At 36.9% G+C, this 19,659-nt stretch overlaps 1 protein-coding gene across 1 annotated transcript in view; it reads left to right on the top strand.

Annotated features, from left to right (window-relative positions):
- Nucleotides 1-19,659, top strand: part of REV3L (REV3 like, DNA directed polymerase zeta catalytic subunit) — a 114,419-nt gene that overhangs the window by 77,235 nt on the left and 17,525 nt on the right. Inside the window, exons 14-21 of the mRNA XM_052678573.1 lie at nt 230-1,209; nt 1,791-1,873; nt 2,769-2,894; nt 4,374-4,566; nt 6,927-7,038; nt 13,971-14,086; nt 17,778-17,896; nt 18,445-18,563. Of these exons, the coding sequence (XP_052534533.1) occupies nt 230-1,209; nt 1,791-1,873; nt 2,769-2,894; nt 4,374-4,566; nt 6,927-7,038; nt 13,971-14,086; nt 17,778-17,896; nt 18,445-18,563 (1,848 nt within the window). The remainder of the gene's footprint in view (nt 1-229; nt 1,210-1,790; nt 1,874-2,768; nt 2,895-4,373; nt 4,567-6,926; nt 7,039-13,970; nt 14,087-17,777; nt 17,897-18,444; nt 18,564-19,659) is intronic.

The following is a 19,659-nucleotide window of genomic DNA, read 5'->3' as shown; positions in this document are numbered from 1 at the left end:
TGAAAATTACTATACTTCCTCTGCAAACATCCTTTTTCATTCATAACACTTTCTTTTTTTATTGCTTGATATTAGTGAAAGTATGCCTGCTTGCTTTGTAAAAGATGGATACTGCCCACAGGAATTGTATTGTGAGAAGACTAGTTAGCTGAACTCTGCTAGTGTATAGTCTCAAAAACTGCCTGTGCAGTGTAGTTTAAAGCAATGATGCAAACTGTTTTCTTTTCAGGGAGATTGGAGGACGGCTTCTCACTGTAGAAACTAGGCTTCCAAATGACCTGCTTGAGTTTGAGGGAGACTTTTCATTAGAAGGGCTACGACTCTGGAAGACTGCGTTTTCAGCAATGACTGAAGGTCCTAGACCAGGGTCACCTCCCCGTTATGGTCACTCTGCTGCTAATAAAAGAGAAAGTAATAGCCATAAAACTAGCAAAGACAAAAAAATTGTTATAATGCCATGCAAGTGTGCTCCAAGCCAGCAACAAGTTCAGATATGGCTTCATGCCAAAGAAGAATATGAACATTTCAAGAAATTGCCTAAGAATCATCCTGCTGAGCTGGAAAAGACAGCTGAGAATTTGGGCTCCACAGTACTGTCTGGAGAGAAATCTATAGAAGTAGCAAAAGCAGCTAAAGATTTAAATTTGTCAAGCCTGGAAGGTGGAAGACCTATAGTGCCTACAAAGGACTCTCCCGCTTCTGTGGCAGATCCTACAAAAGCACAAACCAGGGAAACCTATGACAAGTCTGTAAGTGCTGTAGGAGCTTCTATAAATATTAAAAGTGACATAGACTCAAATGAAACTACATGTGAAAGGAAGACACTTACCGCTTCAGCTCTAGAATGTGATAAGGAAGAGGAGGAAGACTATTATGTCAGTTACAGTTCACCAGATTCTCCAGTGCTTCCACCTTGGCAACAAGTAGCATCTCCAGATCCCAAGCAGTCCAATTTACAAGATGCAGAGTGGAAAAGTCAGGATGTTATTTTGTCTTCTGTTGAAGAAAATAAAGTAGCGCCTGTTGGAAGCACACAAAATTTTCCATCCACCCAAGAGGACATTAAGATAGCCTTTGACACATCTCCACTTCTACTTACTGTTGATCCTGGAAACTCTGGATCCATTTGCTTACATAGTACACCCATCACACAGAGAAAAAGTCACGACGGAATTCACGAAGTTCTTGGGTTTACTCCTTTATCAACAGGTAAATCCATTAAGTGATCTTAATGATACACAAAAAGCATTCCTGAATATGATATAATTCTTTTGACATGTTGAGAAAATTCCTTCACCCTCACAAAATTATATTTAAACCATTTTTGAAAAGGAAGAGGCCTGCACGTTATTGTTTAAGTGACTAATTATGACAGAAGTTGAAAAGCAGAACAACTTTGTGCTTCCTGACATTGTCTGAACTCTGAAGTGCTAGTTAAAAACTTAAAGGCATGTAACTTATTTGGAGAACTTCACAATTTTGTTGGTTATATTGCCATTAATAAATTATATTCCGAACATAGTGCTGCAGAAATAACTTTGCAATACTCAAGTTAACGATGTAAGATACGGTAAATGACTGGCCTTGTATTGTGCATTTCTGAATGTCCACAGATATCAAATTGTAATCATTCTGCCTTGGATTGGAGAGAGAATAATGTTAATTTTGTTTATATATAAATATTTTTTGACAATGTAAAAACAAACACCTCTGACTGTTTGCAGCATATTGCTTAATGTTTGGACAGTATTATTGAGGCTGAACAGTTTTTTGCTCATGTATGTTTTTAGAACCAAAAGCCCAGAAACTGTGTCATAAGAGAGGAATTAATCCTGATGGTCTTCGAAGAGTACTTCTAACCACACAGATGAAGGTAAATAAAGATTTTACATACAGGTTTATTTTTGTTATGCTACACTTACATTTCCATTCTCTTTCTCACTAATAATCTTTCTCTTAAGCAGATAGCTCTAACACATGTTTTCTTTTGGAACTTTGTTTTTAAAATTTATTCTATGTCGGTTTTATTTTTTTCTTTTGCTATTGAGATCTGGAAAAATATGTTTAAAATGGTAGAGTGTGATTCCTGCAGAGTCCTGTTGCTATTTGCCTTGGATATGTACAAACATGTATTTATTCATGTGTTTTCATGTGTATATGTTGGTTTTCAGACAATGTCTTTTCTGAAAACATGAGCAATCTGTAAATGGCACTAATGTGCTGAGAGAGTAGAAAGGAAACTGATGGTGTGAATTTGATCACTCATGTTTTCTATAAAGAATATTTCTGCTCCCTTATTGGAAACAGAGCAATTGAATAGGTGTGTCATGGATCTGACTCAATAATCTTCTTTGTTCTTAACATACTGGTATTCACCCAGTTCAAGTGGGTAAGTGTACCCTCGATATAGCAGCTTTACAATTTGTAAGCTATGCAGGGTATTGTGATAAATTGTTGGTCGAGCATACAGAGACTTGTTGGTTTCCCTGTCTTCACCCTTCTAAAAGAGCCAATATGATATATATATTTTAAGGCATTTTAAATTGGCTTTTGCTTTACTGCGAGGTTTCCTTAAAATTATTCCAGTTGTAGTTTTCCTGCTGAAAAAATAACAGGATAGTAAAAGCTTACCTTTAGTAGTTGTACTGTAGCATTTACACTTCTATTGGTAAATTTTCATTTAATTTTGGCAACACTGTTAATTTACTTACCTCCAGTTTTTTCAGTATTTGTATGTGAGTGTTGGTTTCTTTGTTACTGTTCAATAGAATCAGTTTGCTGCCCTTGGTGCTCCAAAGAAAGAGACTTCTCAGATTGAAGGACCATCTTTAAATAACACTTACGGTTTTAAAGTCAGCGTGCAAAACCTGCAAGAAGCAAAATCTTTACATGAGGTAACTTACTGTTATATGTGATTTTATAAAGTGACAGTTTATCAAACTAGTTTCATAGTGGCAGTATTTAAAAACCTTTCCTCCTTGGTCCCTGCCTGAATTAAGATCAGTCAGTGTGTGCTGTGTAAAGCTGTAATTGCTCTACTACTTTAGTTTGATTTTCAATTGCCTTTATTTGATACAATTGGACTAAATTTCACAATATTTTGTGGAGAAGATGGTAAAACTTCCTTTAAACAAACAAATAAAGAATTAGGAGGGTGAAATAGTAGTGTTTTGTATAAAAATAATACTGGAAAAATTAGTTGATGGTAACTTTCACGGATCATTTCCTTATGAAAGGAGGCTTCAGACTGAATGTTAGTGAGACCCTCTCTGAATCCTTACATGGTAAGTTCTGAATCTGTTAGCCAATTTTTTTTGCATTTATCAAGGTGGTAGGTATCTCAAAGAGTGTTTCTGAGTATTTCATGTGTGTCAGTGGTTGGTCTGAGGAAAGAGAATAAAATTAGTGCTGGAGAAGGGGGTGCAATGTGAATACAGTACTACTATATTTGGCTGCTGGCTGGCTGGCTGGCACGTGTTTCCTTCCTATTAGTCACCACTCCTGTTGCTTGGAGTTAGCTGCAACCAGCTTACAGACAAGCTCAGGAGATAGTTTTATGTGCTAAGTAGATAACATGAGAGAAACAACAAGAAACTAATGATATTACAGGAAATGGAGATGCAGGTTGATAGTGCAGTTCTGTTTCACTGACGGATGAGCAAATCTAGGGCCCTCAGGGCAGCTTGCTTGGTCAGGTATGCTTGCAATTTTTCCCTTGTAATCCCTCCAATTCACTCATTTGTCTAGTTTATTGTCTATATTAAACAAGAAAACACAGAAACAAGATAGTATTAGTATTAAGTACTGTTGTGAGTGTTTCATAATACAAACTATTTTACACAAAGGTAAAGCAAGGCGTTGTGGAATTTCATTAATGCAAGTGAAGGGAAAAATAAGTATTCTTCATGCTTCTCTCTAAGAGACTTAGTCTTCATGCCTGTTTGCAAGTCTTGGGCAAGGAGGAAAAGGAAAATAAAGACTAACAGTGGTGCTGAGTTTGGAAACTGAATTCAGCTCAATATACAAAACTGTTTGAAAATACTGAAAGAATTTAATAATTGCTGATGTTGATTTCTGCTTGTTGTGTTTGCTTTTGAGAGAAGAAGACAGTACTCAGAAACATATATTGAATTTTAATAATTGAGTATAAAAGTGCTCTAAGCGGTTAATTTACTTGTAAGATGTTGCTTTTAGCAAAAAAATGAGATCCAGAGATGCCTGTTTAATCGCTTCTAATTATTTTAGAATATGACCTTTTAGTCAGAATGACCATGTGTCTACAGTTAGCTCATTTGCATTAATAATTTTTTATTTTATTTTATTTTGAAGAAAGGTCCAAAACATACTAATTTGTTGTATTTATTTGTTGGTAGGTCCAACACCTTACCCTCATCAGTATGGAGTTACATGCTCGAACCAGACGAGATTTGGAACCAGACCCAGAGTTTGATCCGATCTGTGCTTTATTCTATTGCATCTCATCAGACACAGCACTTCCAGATACTGATAAAAAAGAAATCACTGGCGTTATAGTGATTGATAGTGACAGGACACTCTCCAGCCAAGGTTCTTATTTCTTTTGTTGTTGGTTTTTTTTTTTTCACATACTTTACAAAAATACTTATTTCATAATAAGCAAACAGTAGCAAGCAAAATATAATAGAGTGTCTATATTGCTGTTTAGCTCATTTAATTTTGTCTTGTTGACTGTTGGATGAATGGCCATATTAAACATAGAGTTTTCCTGCTTATGTCTTCTGAAGAACCATTGCATGGGCTGTAAATCAGAAATAATATGAACATGTTCAAAATATCTCTGTCTGCATGCTTGTGGACAAGCTCCTGCAGTGTTCTGAAAGTATAAAGAGGAAAACCTGCCTTTAGTTTCCTACGCAAGTTGCTGGATAGCTACAAGTAGAAAATGTTAAAAGCAAGACAGTATGTTTTATATTTTACTTAAGGGTTATTTTTGTGGTTTTATCTGATCCTTTCAGGATCTAAACAGGGGCCCTTATTCTATTGTACCTTTTTGGCTTTGTTTAGACCAGTGATACTCAACCTGTGGCTCTAGAGCCGGATGTGGCTCTTCATGGCCCTACAGGCGGCTCTCGCAATGTAGGCGTCTGATCGGCGCTCCACTCTATCAGGCAGCGCGGGGAGCACTGAGCAAATGGACCAGCAGTGTGGGAGTCGCTGAAGTTTCCCCTCCCATAGGGGGAAAGAAAAGGAGCTGCTGGGATCCCCCCACAGGTAAGAGTAGAGATCACCTCCCACCCAGCAGCCGTGGGACAGAATGGGGAAAAACTCGCCCTTTTGCCCCTTCCGCCCCTCCACCCCACTTCTTCCTAGCAGCCAGAAGGGGTTGAAGACAGAATGCTGCTGGGAGAGAGGATGCTGATGTGTCATGTCGTGATGTATCAATTTGTGATGATGATGAGGCAGCATCCTCACACATTGAAGTGTCATGATTTAAAAAAATAAAAAAAATTTTAAAAAATCACACTGTTGATACTTGATGTTTATGGTGCTCTACAACTCCATTTAGTAAAGAAAGAAGTGGCTCTCCAGCTGTTAAAGGTTGAGTACCACTGGTTTAGGCTAGTAAAAAATATTTAAAAGTCCTTTCTTTTCGGGTTTCTTTGACACTGTAAAGAGTATTAAACCACAAAATACTGTCTAAAATTAAAAAGTCTTGACAAAAGCCTGCCAAAAATAAATTCAGCAATAAGGCAACAGCTCCTTCTTTTACCAGTTTATTTTTCAAAGTATTATGGATGTTTTATCATGTTATGCTAAGTCCTTACTATTCTCAGTGAAGTTTATTTTGGTATGTATGCTTGTTACTATCTTTAGGAAAATTGTCTCCATTAACTTACTAAGTGAGATTTGTCACAGCATAGAAAACTATGGCTCCCTAGGTGTGTGCCTCTCTGCGAAATTATCAAGAAAAGGCTTTCTGGAAAGATATCCTGTAATATTTGAGGGAAGGTTCTGATCTGTTTTTATTAGTGAAGTGAAATGAAATGATGTTTAAATGATAATGTGACATTTCTTGCTTTAAGTGGTGTGAGCTGTCAGTATTTTCTTGGACAGAACTTCTTGAGGGGAGTGACTCAATATTGATACAGTTTTTTTCCTTTTTTGTATTATTATTGCTTTGCAAATTATAGTACTCATTTTAACATTTCTTTCTGAAAATGTACTTTTTTAATTATCAGGGTTTTAAGAATGTGTCAAAGCCAAATGCTTTTAAAAATTTCAGATTATTGCCTTAATCAGATACAATCCGTTGCATAGAGAAAATGAAAATACAGTGTATGTGTTGCATATTATTCTTTATCAGCTCATGCATGCATAAGAATTTAGCTGTATACACACATTATCAGTGCAGACACTTAATTTGCACTGAGTGAAGTTGCTGATGTTTTTCCGTTTCTATTAGTGACTTAGCAGTGTCTTTAAGAAGTATACTTTCAAGAACTTTATAAATGAAAACTGTAATGTTACATAGCATTTTAATTCTTCAAAGCATTTTGCAAAGCACTATGCTAAGCTGGCAATTAAAATACATACTATATGATACATATTGTGTGAGCCATCGCATAGTGCTTTAATATTTCCTACTCAAAAATAATTCTCCAGTAGTTGAACTCCTGTATATTTCTCTTTTGAATCAAATTCAATTATATGGAAGAATTTGTGTGAGATTATTACTGTAATATAATTTTACCAAGTGAAAAGAACAAACTTTTTCACCCAAGAGGGACAGAATAAGTGTGTGGAATTTAATTATGTTAAAGGTAAAAAGAGAATGTATTATTTTTTTTTCTGTTTAATGTTTTGTTCTATAGTTCATTCTATATTCTGTTGACTGAAGTGCTGCAATTCCTTCTAAAATGTAATGATCTGTTTTACTTATTTTCTAGGGAGCAGAGACCAAGCACCCTTGCTCACAAGATCGGGAATTACAGGACTAGAAGTCAGTTACGCTACTGATGAAAGAACTCTTTTCCAGGAAGTAGTGAATATTGTAAAAAGGTAGCATATCTGTACGTTCTGCTTTTATTTTTCAGGCTTGGTACGGCAGATATAGTTCCTTCAGCCCTTGCCAGTCTCTCAAATACTGATTATTGTCATTGTTGTTTCCCTCAAAGGCTTATTTCTAGAGTGGACAAGCATGGTGGTCTTTTGAATAAAAATACTTTTTCTGCTTTTCCTTTTCCCTGACAGCGAGCACATTCAGATCCTCTTAAGCAGCTGAATTACAGTCTTGAAACTGATCAGCCATATCGGTAATCTTCTTTAACAAACAACCTTTCCTGCGTTAATCTCAGCGTTCATTACATATCTCTCTGTCAAACTCAGTAGATATTAATAGTGCTGAGAGCTATAGAAAACCCGTAGGAAGAATTTTTTTAGGGTCTCTGAGGCAAGGCAGAAAAAAAACTACATGATACTGAAACATACTGTGGACAAATCACGGTAACTAGCAGTTGAAAAGTGAGTGCCTTCATTAGTTTTGTCTTCTCTGAATGAAAATCCCCTGCTCGATGAGACTTGGAAAACTGCTGATTTTCCCTCTCTCCACCAAGGCTGGGAGGCCTGTTATGTAGCCCAGCAAGTGGAACTGCAAGCATTTCCTCTACTGACAGAGGTATAAAGCCATAAAATTACAAGGAAAGACAAACAGATTTAAACTGTGAGTCACCCTGCTGGAATACAGACTCAAGAAAAAACATGTGTACTAGGCAGAGTACATTTGCCATTCTTTCTCTCTCCAACCAGAAAACCTCTGATGAGAAAGACATTGACCAACCCCATGAAGCCAGAATACAAAAAGAGTTGCTGAATGCAACCAACACAGGGTGGGTCCTGACAGAGCAGCAGATCCTTGTTCAGAGAAGACAAAATTCAGGTAAGGAAAATTTTATTTTTCTCTTTCTTGGAAATCTAGTGCTCCATCAAACTTAGGAAAATTACTAAGAATGAGAAGCTGCCAATAAATCAAAAACCCTCCATCAGTGTTGGAAAATTTAAAGAGTGAGCATGGGAGAGAGAATTCAGCAGTTAGGTTATATATTTATCACTGAAGAACAGAAGTCTACAGATGTACATATTGAAGACATTACTCGATTTCTGTAGTATTCCAAGATGGAATTTATCAAGCTGCTGACTGACAAAGCTCTTCTTAAGATATGGTCTCTTTCTCTTTCCACATTGTGCTAGCATGTCTTTTTGACTCAACAACTTCATATGTTGATTCAGTTAACTTGTATTTTTAGGATATAAAAGATCTACTCTTGGAGAGGGAGGCTGCTATCTTAGATAATTCTTCTTATCCGCTTCCCTCCTCTCTCAATGCAATATGAGCTAAAGAGTCAGAACTTCTACAACTAGTTTTTTAAAACTTGGACTACATCTGCAGATTGAAGATCTTTTTCCCTCTTCCTTTCCTTCCCTCTGTAGCAGAAGCCGAAGAGAAAACAAAAATTTGCTAGAGTAAATGTTTTATTTTCTTAGATACAAAGTAAGAGTTTAGTCCCAGAGCAGCTTTAACTGGAGAAAAACGTATCGTGAAACTTGCTGGTTTAAAAGTAGTGGATTGCAAAAATCTTCCTCAATGGCAAGTGAACAAGTAAACATCTTTAAGGAAAATTTTCAGCATTGGGAATTATTTCTAAAATAGGCTTGTGGATGCATCAGGCTGGAATGAGTGACAGAATATCTTACTTGTTCTTGATTGGCAATACCAGAAATAGACTCCTGAACAGGGAATACATCAACTGTGGGAGAGCAGTTGTCTTATTCAGTCCAGTTGAAGAATTCTTGTTCCCTTGTTCCTGTTACTAGTCATTCTCTTATCATTTGGTCTAATTCTTGCTCTCATTTCATTTATGTGATGTCGTAGAACATACTCATTTGTTTCAAGTTCCATTCTTTCATTTATCTGTTCAGGCTGCTTTTCTTCCTCTTCTCTGCACTGCTCTGCTCTGCTCTGCTTTGCTCCGCTCTGCTCCGCTCCACTCCTTCTCCCTTCCCTTTTTTTTCTCTTCTGGTCGTTGAATGCAAGAAGTATTTGATCCTGTCACTTTTTGTCCATAGATGTAAACTCTCATTGAGCACAATAGAGTATTTGAGTATTTCAGCACACTAATGAGAGGAAAAGATGATTTTGGGAAACGTGGTTTAGCAAATAACCACTTTACCACTTAGCTCAGCAGTCTTTTTTTCCATCAGAAGTCTACAAGTGTTGTCGGTTTTTCTTCTCTTCGAACAAATGACACGGAGTACCTACTTAAGCTTTACAGTGTGTTGGTCAATACTGAGAGACAGAGGAGTTGAGACAAAGTAGAGTTGATAGATCACTGAGATTTTAATGCTTGAAACTTTTTTTTATCCCAGGGCTGTACCACTAACCATTTGTCAGGGAAGAGAGTCTACCAAATCTTTTTAGAGCTGAGTTATTGTTCTACATGTTCCTTGAAAATGAATAGTGCTTCAGCAAGTTCAGTGGAAATGGTTAACTGCAGTTTGATTGAGTTGCACTTTCATTGTGAAAGTGTTTTCTAGGTCTGTATGACCTAAGATAAGCATTTTTCTAACAAGACAAAGCAGATACCTAGGTAAAATAAATACCAGCTTAACTGTTCTTCTGTGAAATGAATAGATATTGTCTGATTAATTTGGGGCAGTTTGAGAGGAAGCTTCACCAGCATAAGTCCAGATTTCCCTTTGGTAAGGTGTCCTCTGGTTGTAAACAAGAAAGTAGGACTTGAGCTCAAAACTGGCATAAAGCAGCTGAAAAACTATATCCTGCCCATTCTCTGGAGCCAGTAAAGCTCTTTGGAGTTGCCATAGGGGAAGTACATTTTTTGTCTTGATATGGAGCCTGTATCTATACTGCTGTGCTAATGGTTTCTGTGGTGCTACCTGAACAGTCTAACTCAGTAGCCCTTCTCTTTATCAGAAGGTGTCAGCTGCAGTGAGTTGGAAAAAAACAAAGAATCTGTCTGCCTGCAAAAAAGAAAAACAAAATCACCTCTTTCTGAACGTAAAGGCAGAAAAATGGGTAAACACATTCATATAGCTCCATAAATCAGTCAGCACAGAACACAGAAAAGCTGGCTGTTGAAGGAGGAGAAACGGAATGCTACAGGAATTTGTCTTGGAGACATTAAAAAAAAGAAAAAGGCAGAAATACTAGAGATATCCAAGCGTGATGGAGCAGTGGATTCCCATGAAAGAGAAATTAAATGTCTTGGCCTCTCTTTCAGTTTTAATGTAAATTATGCCTCTTTTCTGTACAAATGCCGTGAGGTAGCAGAAAAGGGCCGATCCTGCAAGTATGAGAGGAGCAGTATTTGGGGAACTTATGTGGGAATGCACAGTCCCCATCTCTGTGATATGCAGAGAATCTGGAAACACAATGGGCTTGAAAAAAAGGTAGAAAATTCACTGATACTTGACACTCACTAACTACACACTGTACTTTGGTCCCGTGGAAGTAGTTTGTGCTAAAAGCATAAAAAGAGGCTAAAGATGTAAGATTTTCTTGAAGATGTTGGGCATAAATCATTTTTAATTTAATTAGCTGTTATTGCTTAGTGTTTAAATGTTTTATGTAGTGTTTATCTTATAAAACATGGTGCAAATTCAAATTTTGAATTAATTGCAATGCATTATGTTTCTTCATCTGTAAATGCTCTAGCAGCATTTCCAGTATAAAATAGAGATGTGTTAATCTAACCTTCTTTTCCCAGGCTAGTACCATCTTCTGTGGAATATTCCTGTAGACATCTCTGCTTAATGGCGTAATGTCCTTTATCAACTCCATGGATTTTTATTGTCCAAAGCAAACTGGAAAAATGCTTTCAGAGATTTCGCTTATGTGTCTGAGTCACCAATTATTCTGCTTTTGTCTGTATTGTAGGTCTGGCCTAATTTTTTTCCCCCCTTTTTCTCTCAATTTTAGCTGGAAGAAAAATAGCAGTCAGGAAAAGCAGACTCATGATAGAAGGGAAGGCATAATTGAGAGCTTTAGAATTCATTCATGAAATTATCAGATGAGAAAGTGGAAAAGGTGGCATAATAGCACATATAACTTAGCTAGAAAGGAAAATAATCTTATTTCTTCTCTCTGCAGCACGTATGAGTTAAATGCTAATGCTGTCATGTTTAAATTCTGCCAATATAAATGCTGCTTTTCATTTTTGCAGAGAGACTGGCAACAGCATGCAAAGCAGTATCAGTGCCCATCCTTTTAACAAAAGAGCACTATGTTGGCAGCCTTACTTCTTGTTCCTGTCATGTTAGTCCTAGCCAACAGCTTTCAAAAATCAGTGCTACAATGTGGTAGTTTCTTGCAGGTGTAAAAGCTGGTCTTGTTGTGATTTCTTTAGTAAGACAGCTTAAATTGGTGATGAAGACCAATTGGATAGTGTACTGTAAAATCTGTGATAAGGGAGGATGAAAAACAAAACTTGTCCTCTCCTTAGTAGGAAGTGAGGGAGGTAATGCACTGTTCCTGCAAGGAAAAACACAGAACAACTTTTCCTCATCGCAGATGGCAGCTGCTAGTGTAGTTACAATGACTTGTTACTTACTAACAAGATGTTGATTTCTGTTCAGAACTAGCCTAAAGGAACATGCCACCCGTGGCATAAGGAGTAATGCTTTTTTGTACCACATAAGCAGTTCTTCACAAGTTTCTCACTCAAATAAACATCTGTCAGAGAACCTGTCTGGATAACTTCTTGCCCTGCCTAAAATCTACAAGTATTTTCCGTTTTGGACAGTGTGAAACCAGTTTTCAAATATGAATGTAAATGTAAGGCTACTGTGAGGCTTTCCTTCATTTGAAATAATGAAAAACATTTTGTGATATGGTGATACCTGGATGGTTTAGCTGCAAAAATTAATGTGAAAATGTTAAATGTTAAATTTTATGTCTGTTGTATAACTATATGGAACATTACCTAATTCCTTTTGGTTTTAAAGCTGAGATGGAGATGGTTCATAGTTTTGGAACCACAATTCACAATCATTGTGCGATTGTGGTGCAAGTGGTGATAACTTTTTGATGCTGTGATTCTGCTACTGAAAGGAGCTGCATGCTAGTTTCATTTCTTTATCTATAAAAAGCTCAAGTAACTTTGGTTTTGCACCACTGGGTACAATTAGAATGGAATTTAAAATTGAATACTTTTCTTTGACTATAGATATATTTCTTTTAACCAGAAACAAAAAAGCATTCATTTGTTATTAACAGCAAAATATCCCCCAAATACAAAATGCTTCTTTTCATATCTCCAGAATCCTAGAAATCAAAAATATACTTTCTGCTCTAGCAAAGAATTTTATCAAAGCCATTCCTACAGAGGTGGAAGTAGGGGTGAAAAGGGGTTTGCAACTTTAGCTAGGTAATAAAAAAGCCCAAATTGTAATAAAGAGGTGCTCATGCTGAATAAGAAAATTCAGATACTTTATTTTTCATAAAAATTGTCTATGGCAGAAGTATGGAGAACTCCTATATCAAGCAGTCAGCTAGTGTTGGCATTTATTATGCGTTTAAAGATGCAAAAAAACAGGAACCCCTGCCTACTGATAGGACAAGGGGAGATTTAGATACAAGGAATTTTTTTTACTGTAAGAATGGTGAGGCACTGAAACAGGCTACTCAGTGAAGCTGTGGATGCCCCATCGCTAGAGGTGTTCAAGGCCAGGTTGAATGGGGCCCTGGCAGCTTGATCTATTGGTTGGCAACCCTACCTGTGGTAGGAGAGTTAGAACTAGATGGTCTGTGAGTTCCATTCCAACTCAAATCATTCTTTAATATTTGTCCCATAACCTAAGGTCTGCAAGTCTGCATCCTGCTGTGAGGTTGTATATAGGCTGTGGTACAGGACCCTCAGGTTATTGTTGAGTCCTCTACCTTCTTTATCATTGTTTAACTGTGTTGAATCATGCCAGCTGGGATTCAGAACCTCACAACTGAGCTGCATTGAAAGAAGCACCTGTCCTTCCATCCTTCCTGATGAAGCTTTTTCTTTTTTTCTTTTTTTATTTTTCTTTTGCTATAAAAATAACACAAATTTATTTGGCTGGTCTTTTTCTTCCCACCCCAAGAAAATCATTCTTAAGCTCTTCTCAAATGACTAGCTGCTCAAATAATGTCTTCAGTTTTAATAGTGCCTTTTTGAAAGGTAGGTGATGCGTGCTCGACTGAGCCAACTCCTACCTGCACTTTGGCTTTGAAGCCTCCTTGCTTGTTCTAGTCAAATCTTCTGAGACCTAAATTGGAAGTGGGACAGCTACTGTGTTCTGTCTTCCGTACCTGAACAAGTCAAATTTTCTACCTGGCATACAGGTACAGCATAAAATCAGTATTTGTTGTGTATCGTAAAGAAAGAAAAATGTTATCTTGAAGTAAGAGGTATTTAAGTAGATCTGGCATGTGAGGTTGCTTTTCTCCATGTTGCCATTTTGACAACTCATTCAATTGTCAGTTTTAATTTTACCTGTGAAATCATCACTTAGGACCAGAAGTGTCCTTTGATTATTATCCAATACACTGCAGTATGCAAGACACACTGATACTTGAAAAAAAAAAAAAGATTAGCCTAGTAGCAAATTCTATTCTATTTCATAAAGAAAAATAGTTCAGCAAATGCTGAGGAATGAGCTCTGTTTGATTGTCTTCTGCATGTAGTAAACTTGTAGTCATGCTTGATACGGCTTTTATTAGCTCCTGTCAGTTTTCAGTTTTGTTCATTTAAGGCTAAAACAGCATAGGTATGTATTAAAAAAGTTGCTTTCCCAATGAAAATATCTTTTTTTTTTTTCTTTTCAGTTTTTTTGTTACAAAAATCCTTTTTTTGACTGTAATTAGAGTAAAATCCTGTTTATACTCTGCTCGTGGAAAATATTTTCTTAAATAATATGAAGCTCATTTTCTTTTTCCCCCCCTCTAGATATGACCCAGACATTTTGTTAGGCTATGAAGTCCAGATGCATTCCTGGGGTTATCTCTTACAGAGGGCTGCTGCATTAAATGTTGATTTATGCCAGATGATTTCTCGTGTGCCAGGTAAGTTACTATATAGGGTTTTAGCTGAGTTACACCAGAAAAAAAAAGTTGAAATCTATAAATAAAGAATGCAGAGGAATTTTTCAAAAAGGCCTCTTTTATGTTAAATAAATACCAACGAGATAGCAGTTTTCAGTATCTGCTGGATCTTGAAATGTCTTGTGTATTCCACTTCTGGGTGTGTTCCATATGCACGACTCTAAACTCTTTTTGAATACTTGTGTGTTTTCTTGCTGGGATCCCATTTTGCATATTCTACTGCCTCTCGAAGTAGAAAGCCTGAAGTACAAAGGTGATGAAACTTTTCAGCTCATCACTGAAAACCAGTCTCTTTTTTCTGTGTTGTATACTTTTTGGTGTTAGTTGTAATTGTAATTCCATAACACGAATAAATGACAGAAAGTTTTGGATTCCTAGCGGTGTTCCTGCTACTGCTCTTCTCTATGGCTTCAGTCATATCTATATTCCTGCTAGCTGCCATAATTATTGCATGCAACTGGAGTACAATGACATGAAAGATGCTCCTGGTTTGTAATAAAGCCCTTGCTTTTAGTGGCCATTCATGTACTGTGGGAAGACATTACTGTCCTACCTGCTGATGCCTTCCGGCATTCAGAAAAAGATCTGTTTGCGTTGTTTTCTTTCTTGAAAACCTGAGCAAAGTTATCCAGGAGAGTGTTATCTTTTTGTCTACACTTAGCCAAGTAATGTAAACTGTTATTCTGAAGATTACAATTACTGAACAGCTGAAAAAATAAATTGACCTGAGAAGAGTCAGTAGCTTTATGAAGTAAAAATTTTCTAAAAAATTTCTTGTAGCTTTTTGTGGTTGTCAAAAAAAAGATGTGGATGAAGGAGATAGGATTTTGAAAATCAAAAACAGCAGCAAAAGTTTGACAGGGTTCTTGTTGAAGATGTGTACTAAGCAGCCATGAAATCAGAAGTGCTTGCCTCTGATTGTCTCATTAAAAACTTTCACTCACTTCTTTCTTGAAGTTTGAGCATTTCTGGGCTCCTTTTATACTTTAAAAATCTTTATATAGTCTTGATAACTGTGACTTGTTTAGAAAATGTCTGAGTTACAGAGACCACTCAGGGACAAGAAAATATAGGAATAAATGTACATCTCCAGTTGAAAGTTGTTTGCAACTGGACTTTTAAGTGCTTTGTTTATGTGTAAATTGGTCATCGAAGATCATGAATTTCCCACTTCAGCATAAAATTTGTTCTGTGGGAATAACAGCTAATTGCACAAACCTTGTTGTTGAATTTCTTTGATGGCTCCAGTTGAGGTGATGCAGTGGTTGCAATAACAGTACTTTTGGATATAGTCTTAAGATGTATTGAAGCATGTTCAGAAAACCTTTTGGGCCCTTACGCTTCAAGATTAGCAGTATCATTTGTGAGATTAATGATAAGTATTGCACTCAAAGGTTTCTTAAGCTTCCAAAGATCACAAGGGCTTCCTGCACTACTTGGAAATGTGACTTATCTGTCTCTTTAGCTCAGGGCAGTTTGTTAACTTCAATTCAGTAACTAATGTGTCTCCCGTTCTCAGACAGGATCACAGCTCTTGTCTTGCAGGACAGCTGTGCCTGCATTTCAATTGTTGCAGAATCAACAGTTACTTCAACAAAGCTGTCTTTAGTACACAGCTTCATAGCAAGCTGTTGTTGAAATTACTGAAAGTGGAATATGCATGAAAAGTTCCTCAAAGAAGAAAGGTTACCTCCCTGGGAACTGTGTGGTTCTTGGTGATATCTCTGTGTATTTCAGAATCAGGCTTCCTTCCCTGGAGCTATTGAGTCCTACATAACTTGAGTTCAGTTACAGTGAAGGAATATAGAGTTGTAGGTCTTAATATCTTTGGACATAAAGAGAACCTATGAACCTAGGTTCTATGAACCTGCATGACATAAGCATGATCTTCACAGCACTTGTATTCATAGTATACAAGTTCTTGTGCCAGGTGTTAAATGTACCCCAGAAGTGGAATACATAACACTTAACACTAGTTCTTATAAATACTTTATTTTAAGGTATGTGATGTAAGTAATTTTTTTTTTTTTTTCATTGAACTACAGGAGAAAGATAAGGAAATTTTCACACTGAGCTCCTCCTAAAATGTCATGCCATAAGTGTGGGCTTGCATGCATGATCATAAATGTACAAGTGTTGTTCTCTGTTCTTTGTTGCCTCCTTGTCCATGGATTTTACCCCTTCTGTGTTCCTGTTGCTTTTCCACCCCCTATGATTCATATTTCCATCCCTTCTTCACATACTGCATTTTCAGAACAGGAAGTGCTCCGTCAAGCAGCATGCTGCTCTTTCTTCCTTTTGAAATACAGATGGAAGGTATTTATCCTTCCCTTTCCTGTGATTTCAACTTAAAGAAAGCTGGACTTCTCTCTGGTTTGGCTTTATTGGCTGAGTCTGGTGCTGCCTCTGCCATTTAGAAGTGAACTGTACATAAGTCATTAGAACACACAGCAAGATAAGCGAGTACTGTGCCTGAACTGAGTGGCATTTGTTTTTTCTGTGTGCACTGTGTACTCCTGTTTCCCTCTTTGCATCACAACTCAACAGCAGAGAGTAGGGAATAGGATGAGGGGAGGCTGCTTTTTATTTCATCTCATACGCTTGAAAGCTAGGAAAAATATCCAGTTCTCCTTCCAAAGAGGCTCAGATGGTTCTGTGATGTATTCCCCATGTCAGTTGTAGACACTGCAGGTTTTTGTAATTCTGTAATGCACCTCGTATCCAAATTCCCTTGCTTGATGGGGGATTGGGTCTCTTGTGACCACAGTATCCTCAGTCACCTGTGTTTACCAGCAAGACATGCAGGGAGCTTGAGATGCATAGTGAATCTCCAAAGGAAGTCAGAAGAGAAGTACCAGAGTAACGCTGGAGAAAGTAGGCAGTCTTAGAAAAATGCTGAGGTAATTTCTGCCTCCAATTTAAAATATAAAAAAAAGGGGGGTAAAATGTAAGTTCCCCGCTTTTGTTAGATTTTTCAGGAAAGAATACCAAACCTGTAGCTTCAAGTTTTCTGAACAAATGACATTTTCAAGGAATATGTACCAGAGACTGTCTTCTCCTGTGTTACAATATTTCAATGTATCAAAAAAAAAAAAAAGACAAGATGGAAAAAGATTATCTTTCTTATGGGGAAATCACCACTGTGTTACAGAAAGTCAGATTGCTACTTCTGCCTCTGCATTTGTTCCTTCATGTTTCCTTTTCTCTCATTTGTGCTATCTAGAACTTACGTGTACCTCCTCCCACTGTAATGCTTTTGCTTTCACAGAATAAAAAGTGCTGAGTTTTCTCTCCTATGAGTTGGTAATTGTGTAAAAACATTAGAAGTAAAACCTTGAGTTATAATTTTTTCTGGGCTGAAATCACTTTTCATGTGTGCATTATGCACTAATAAACTTGCAGCTAGCTCTCATGTTACATCAGCGTTGCTTAGCCAAAGTATCCACTATGGAGAATACATTGCCATGGACACCATTTCAGTGAAACCGAAAAGTTATCTTCAGAGAGTGGAAAGAGTGGAAAAACTTGGAGAAATTTTGTTTAGCAATCTTGTACAATTAGTATTATTTTTGTAAACCCCTTTGAATGAACAGAGGGATAATGTTGACTGGACTCTAACTTGTCTCAATATATTTTCTTTTAATGCCATTAGATGATAATAAAGAGAACAGATTCGCAGCTGAGCTGGATGAATATGGGTCGGATACAATGAGTGAAATAAATATTGTTGGGAGAATTATCTTAAATATTTGGAGAATGATGAGAAATGAGGTAATGTTTAAAAGCAGTTTAATGTATTGAATTTATGCTTCTCTGATTATTGTATACTGTTGAAAAATAACGTAATTTATGTACCTTTCTGTTTCTGTGCACCTTTTCAGATCTGTCTCCTACTCTTTGAGAATAGATTTTGTATGTCACTAAAATGTAAAATACTGAAGCCAACTTAGCTGTTTTAACAAATCAGCTAGTACAGCACTTGTACTAAATTAAGTACTTATTTTGAGTTCTCAGACTTACTTGTTCTGCTGTTCATAACTTCACATTCAACATTCAGCTGATTCAATCTTAAAAGACTTTGTTCTGATCAGACCCGGTCTTTGTGATCTCTAATTCTGTGTAGTCTGTTCAATTGATGAAGGATATTATTTTATGACTTGTAAATAGTTAGGGACTTCTAAATATAGATGTTTACACTTAGGTAACAAAGAATACCAATAAAAAGGCAATAAATTAGTTGTTAGCATTCTTTAGAAGTAAAGATTTCCTTAACTGTGAAAGACTTTGTGCATGTTAACACATCCTCTGCATTTTTGTAGGTGAATCTAATGAATTACACCTTTGAAAATGTGGGCTTTCATGTTCTTCATCAACGTTTTCCTCTATTTACTTTCCGAGTCCTGTCTGACTGGTTTGATAACAAGGCAGATGTCTACAGGTAATCCATTTTTAAGAGATTTTTGTTTGTTCTTTCTAAGGCCAGATTCTCAGCATAAGGGCAAATTCAAGCTAAAATCAACATAGAGAGAAATAAACAATTTAGCTGATGCACTAGAACAATCTACATCCATCAACATGACCTTGTTTACTCTGCTGTTCTGATGTGTTCTATTGTATAGTTATACCCTCAATATGATGTTTTTGTTTTTCTTTTTAAAATAGCAAAGCAATTTTAAGTTGCAGTTCCAGCATGTCTGAATAAAGTACTGTTTTGAAGTTCTGTAGGATCTTTATTTTGTATATAGGATTCATCAGAAGGATTTCTAACAAACTGGCAGGTTTCTGTTTTACTTTGCAGTGCATGCCATCCACGCTAGGCTTAAGAATAGTACAGAACAGTGTACAAGATGTTCAGGTAGTAGCTATAGCTGCTTAAAAATATCTGTAAATGACATGTATCACAGTGGGCTTCACTCTTCCTTGGAGTGTTTTGGTGTTGTGTCATGTCAGCAATTCATATTAGTGTGAGTACTGATTTGAATGTCTTTCATAACACACATTTGATATCTTAAGTACTTTTGGACTATGTGGGAACTTAGTTTAGTGTTGAAATTACAAATTTAAATTCAACAAACTCCGTGAAAGGTTATTGCCACAAAAGTCCACTCAAGAAAAAAAAGAAACAAATAAACAACAACAAAAACACACAAAAAAAGCATGTAAACAGATGAAGAGAAGCTAAAGTTTCTGGTTTAGTAATTTTTCAGGATGATAAGAGGGACATCGACAGGCCTCAGCAGTGGGCCCAGGTGAACCTCATGAGGTTCAACAAATCCAAATCCACCTGGATCGAGACGATCCTTACTACCCGTACAAGCTGGGGATGAAGGGATTGAGCACAGCCCTTCCAAAAAAGACCTGGTGGTACTAGGAGATGGGAATTTGGATACAAGCTGGCAATGTACCCTTGCAGCCCAGAAAGCCAGCTGTATCTTGGGCTGCATTGAAAGAAGTATGGCCAGCAGGTCGAGGGAGGTGATCCTGCTCCTCTGCTCTGCACTGGTGAGGCCTCTCCTGGAGTACTGCATCCGGGT

The sequence above is a fragment of the Tympanuchus pallidicinctus genome, unplaced genomic scaffold (assembly GCF_026119805.1).
Source record: "Tympanuchus pallidicinctus isolate F22 unplaced genomic scaffold, pur_lepc_1.0 scaffold1, whole genome shotgun sequence".
In the NCBI taxonomy this organism is placed as follows: Eukaryota; Metazoa; Chordata; class Aves; order Galliformes; family Phasianidae; genus Tympanuchus; species Tympanuchus pallidicinctus.
Note: the sequence above shows the minus strand (reverse complement) of the source record. Positions and strands in the feature narration are given on the sequence as shown.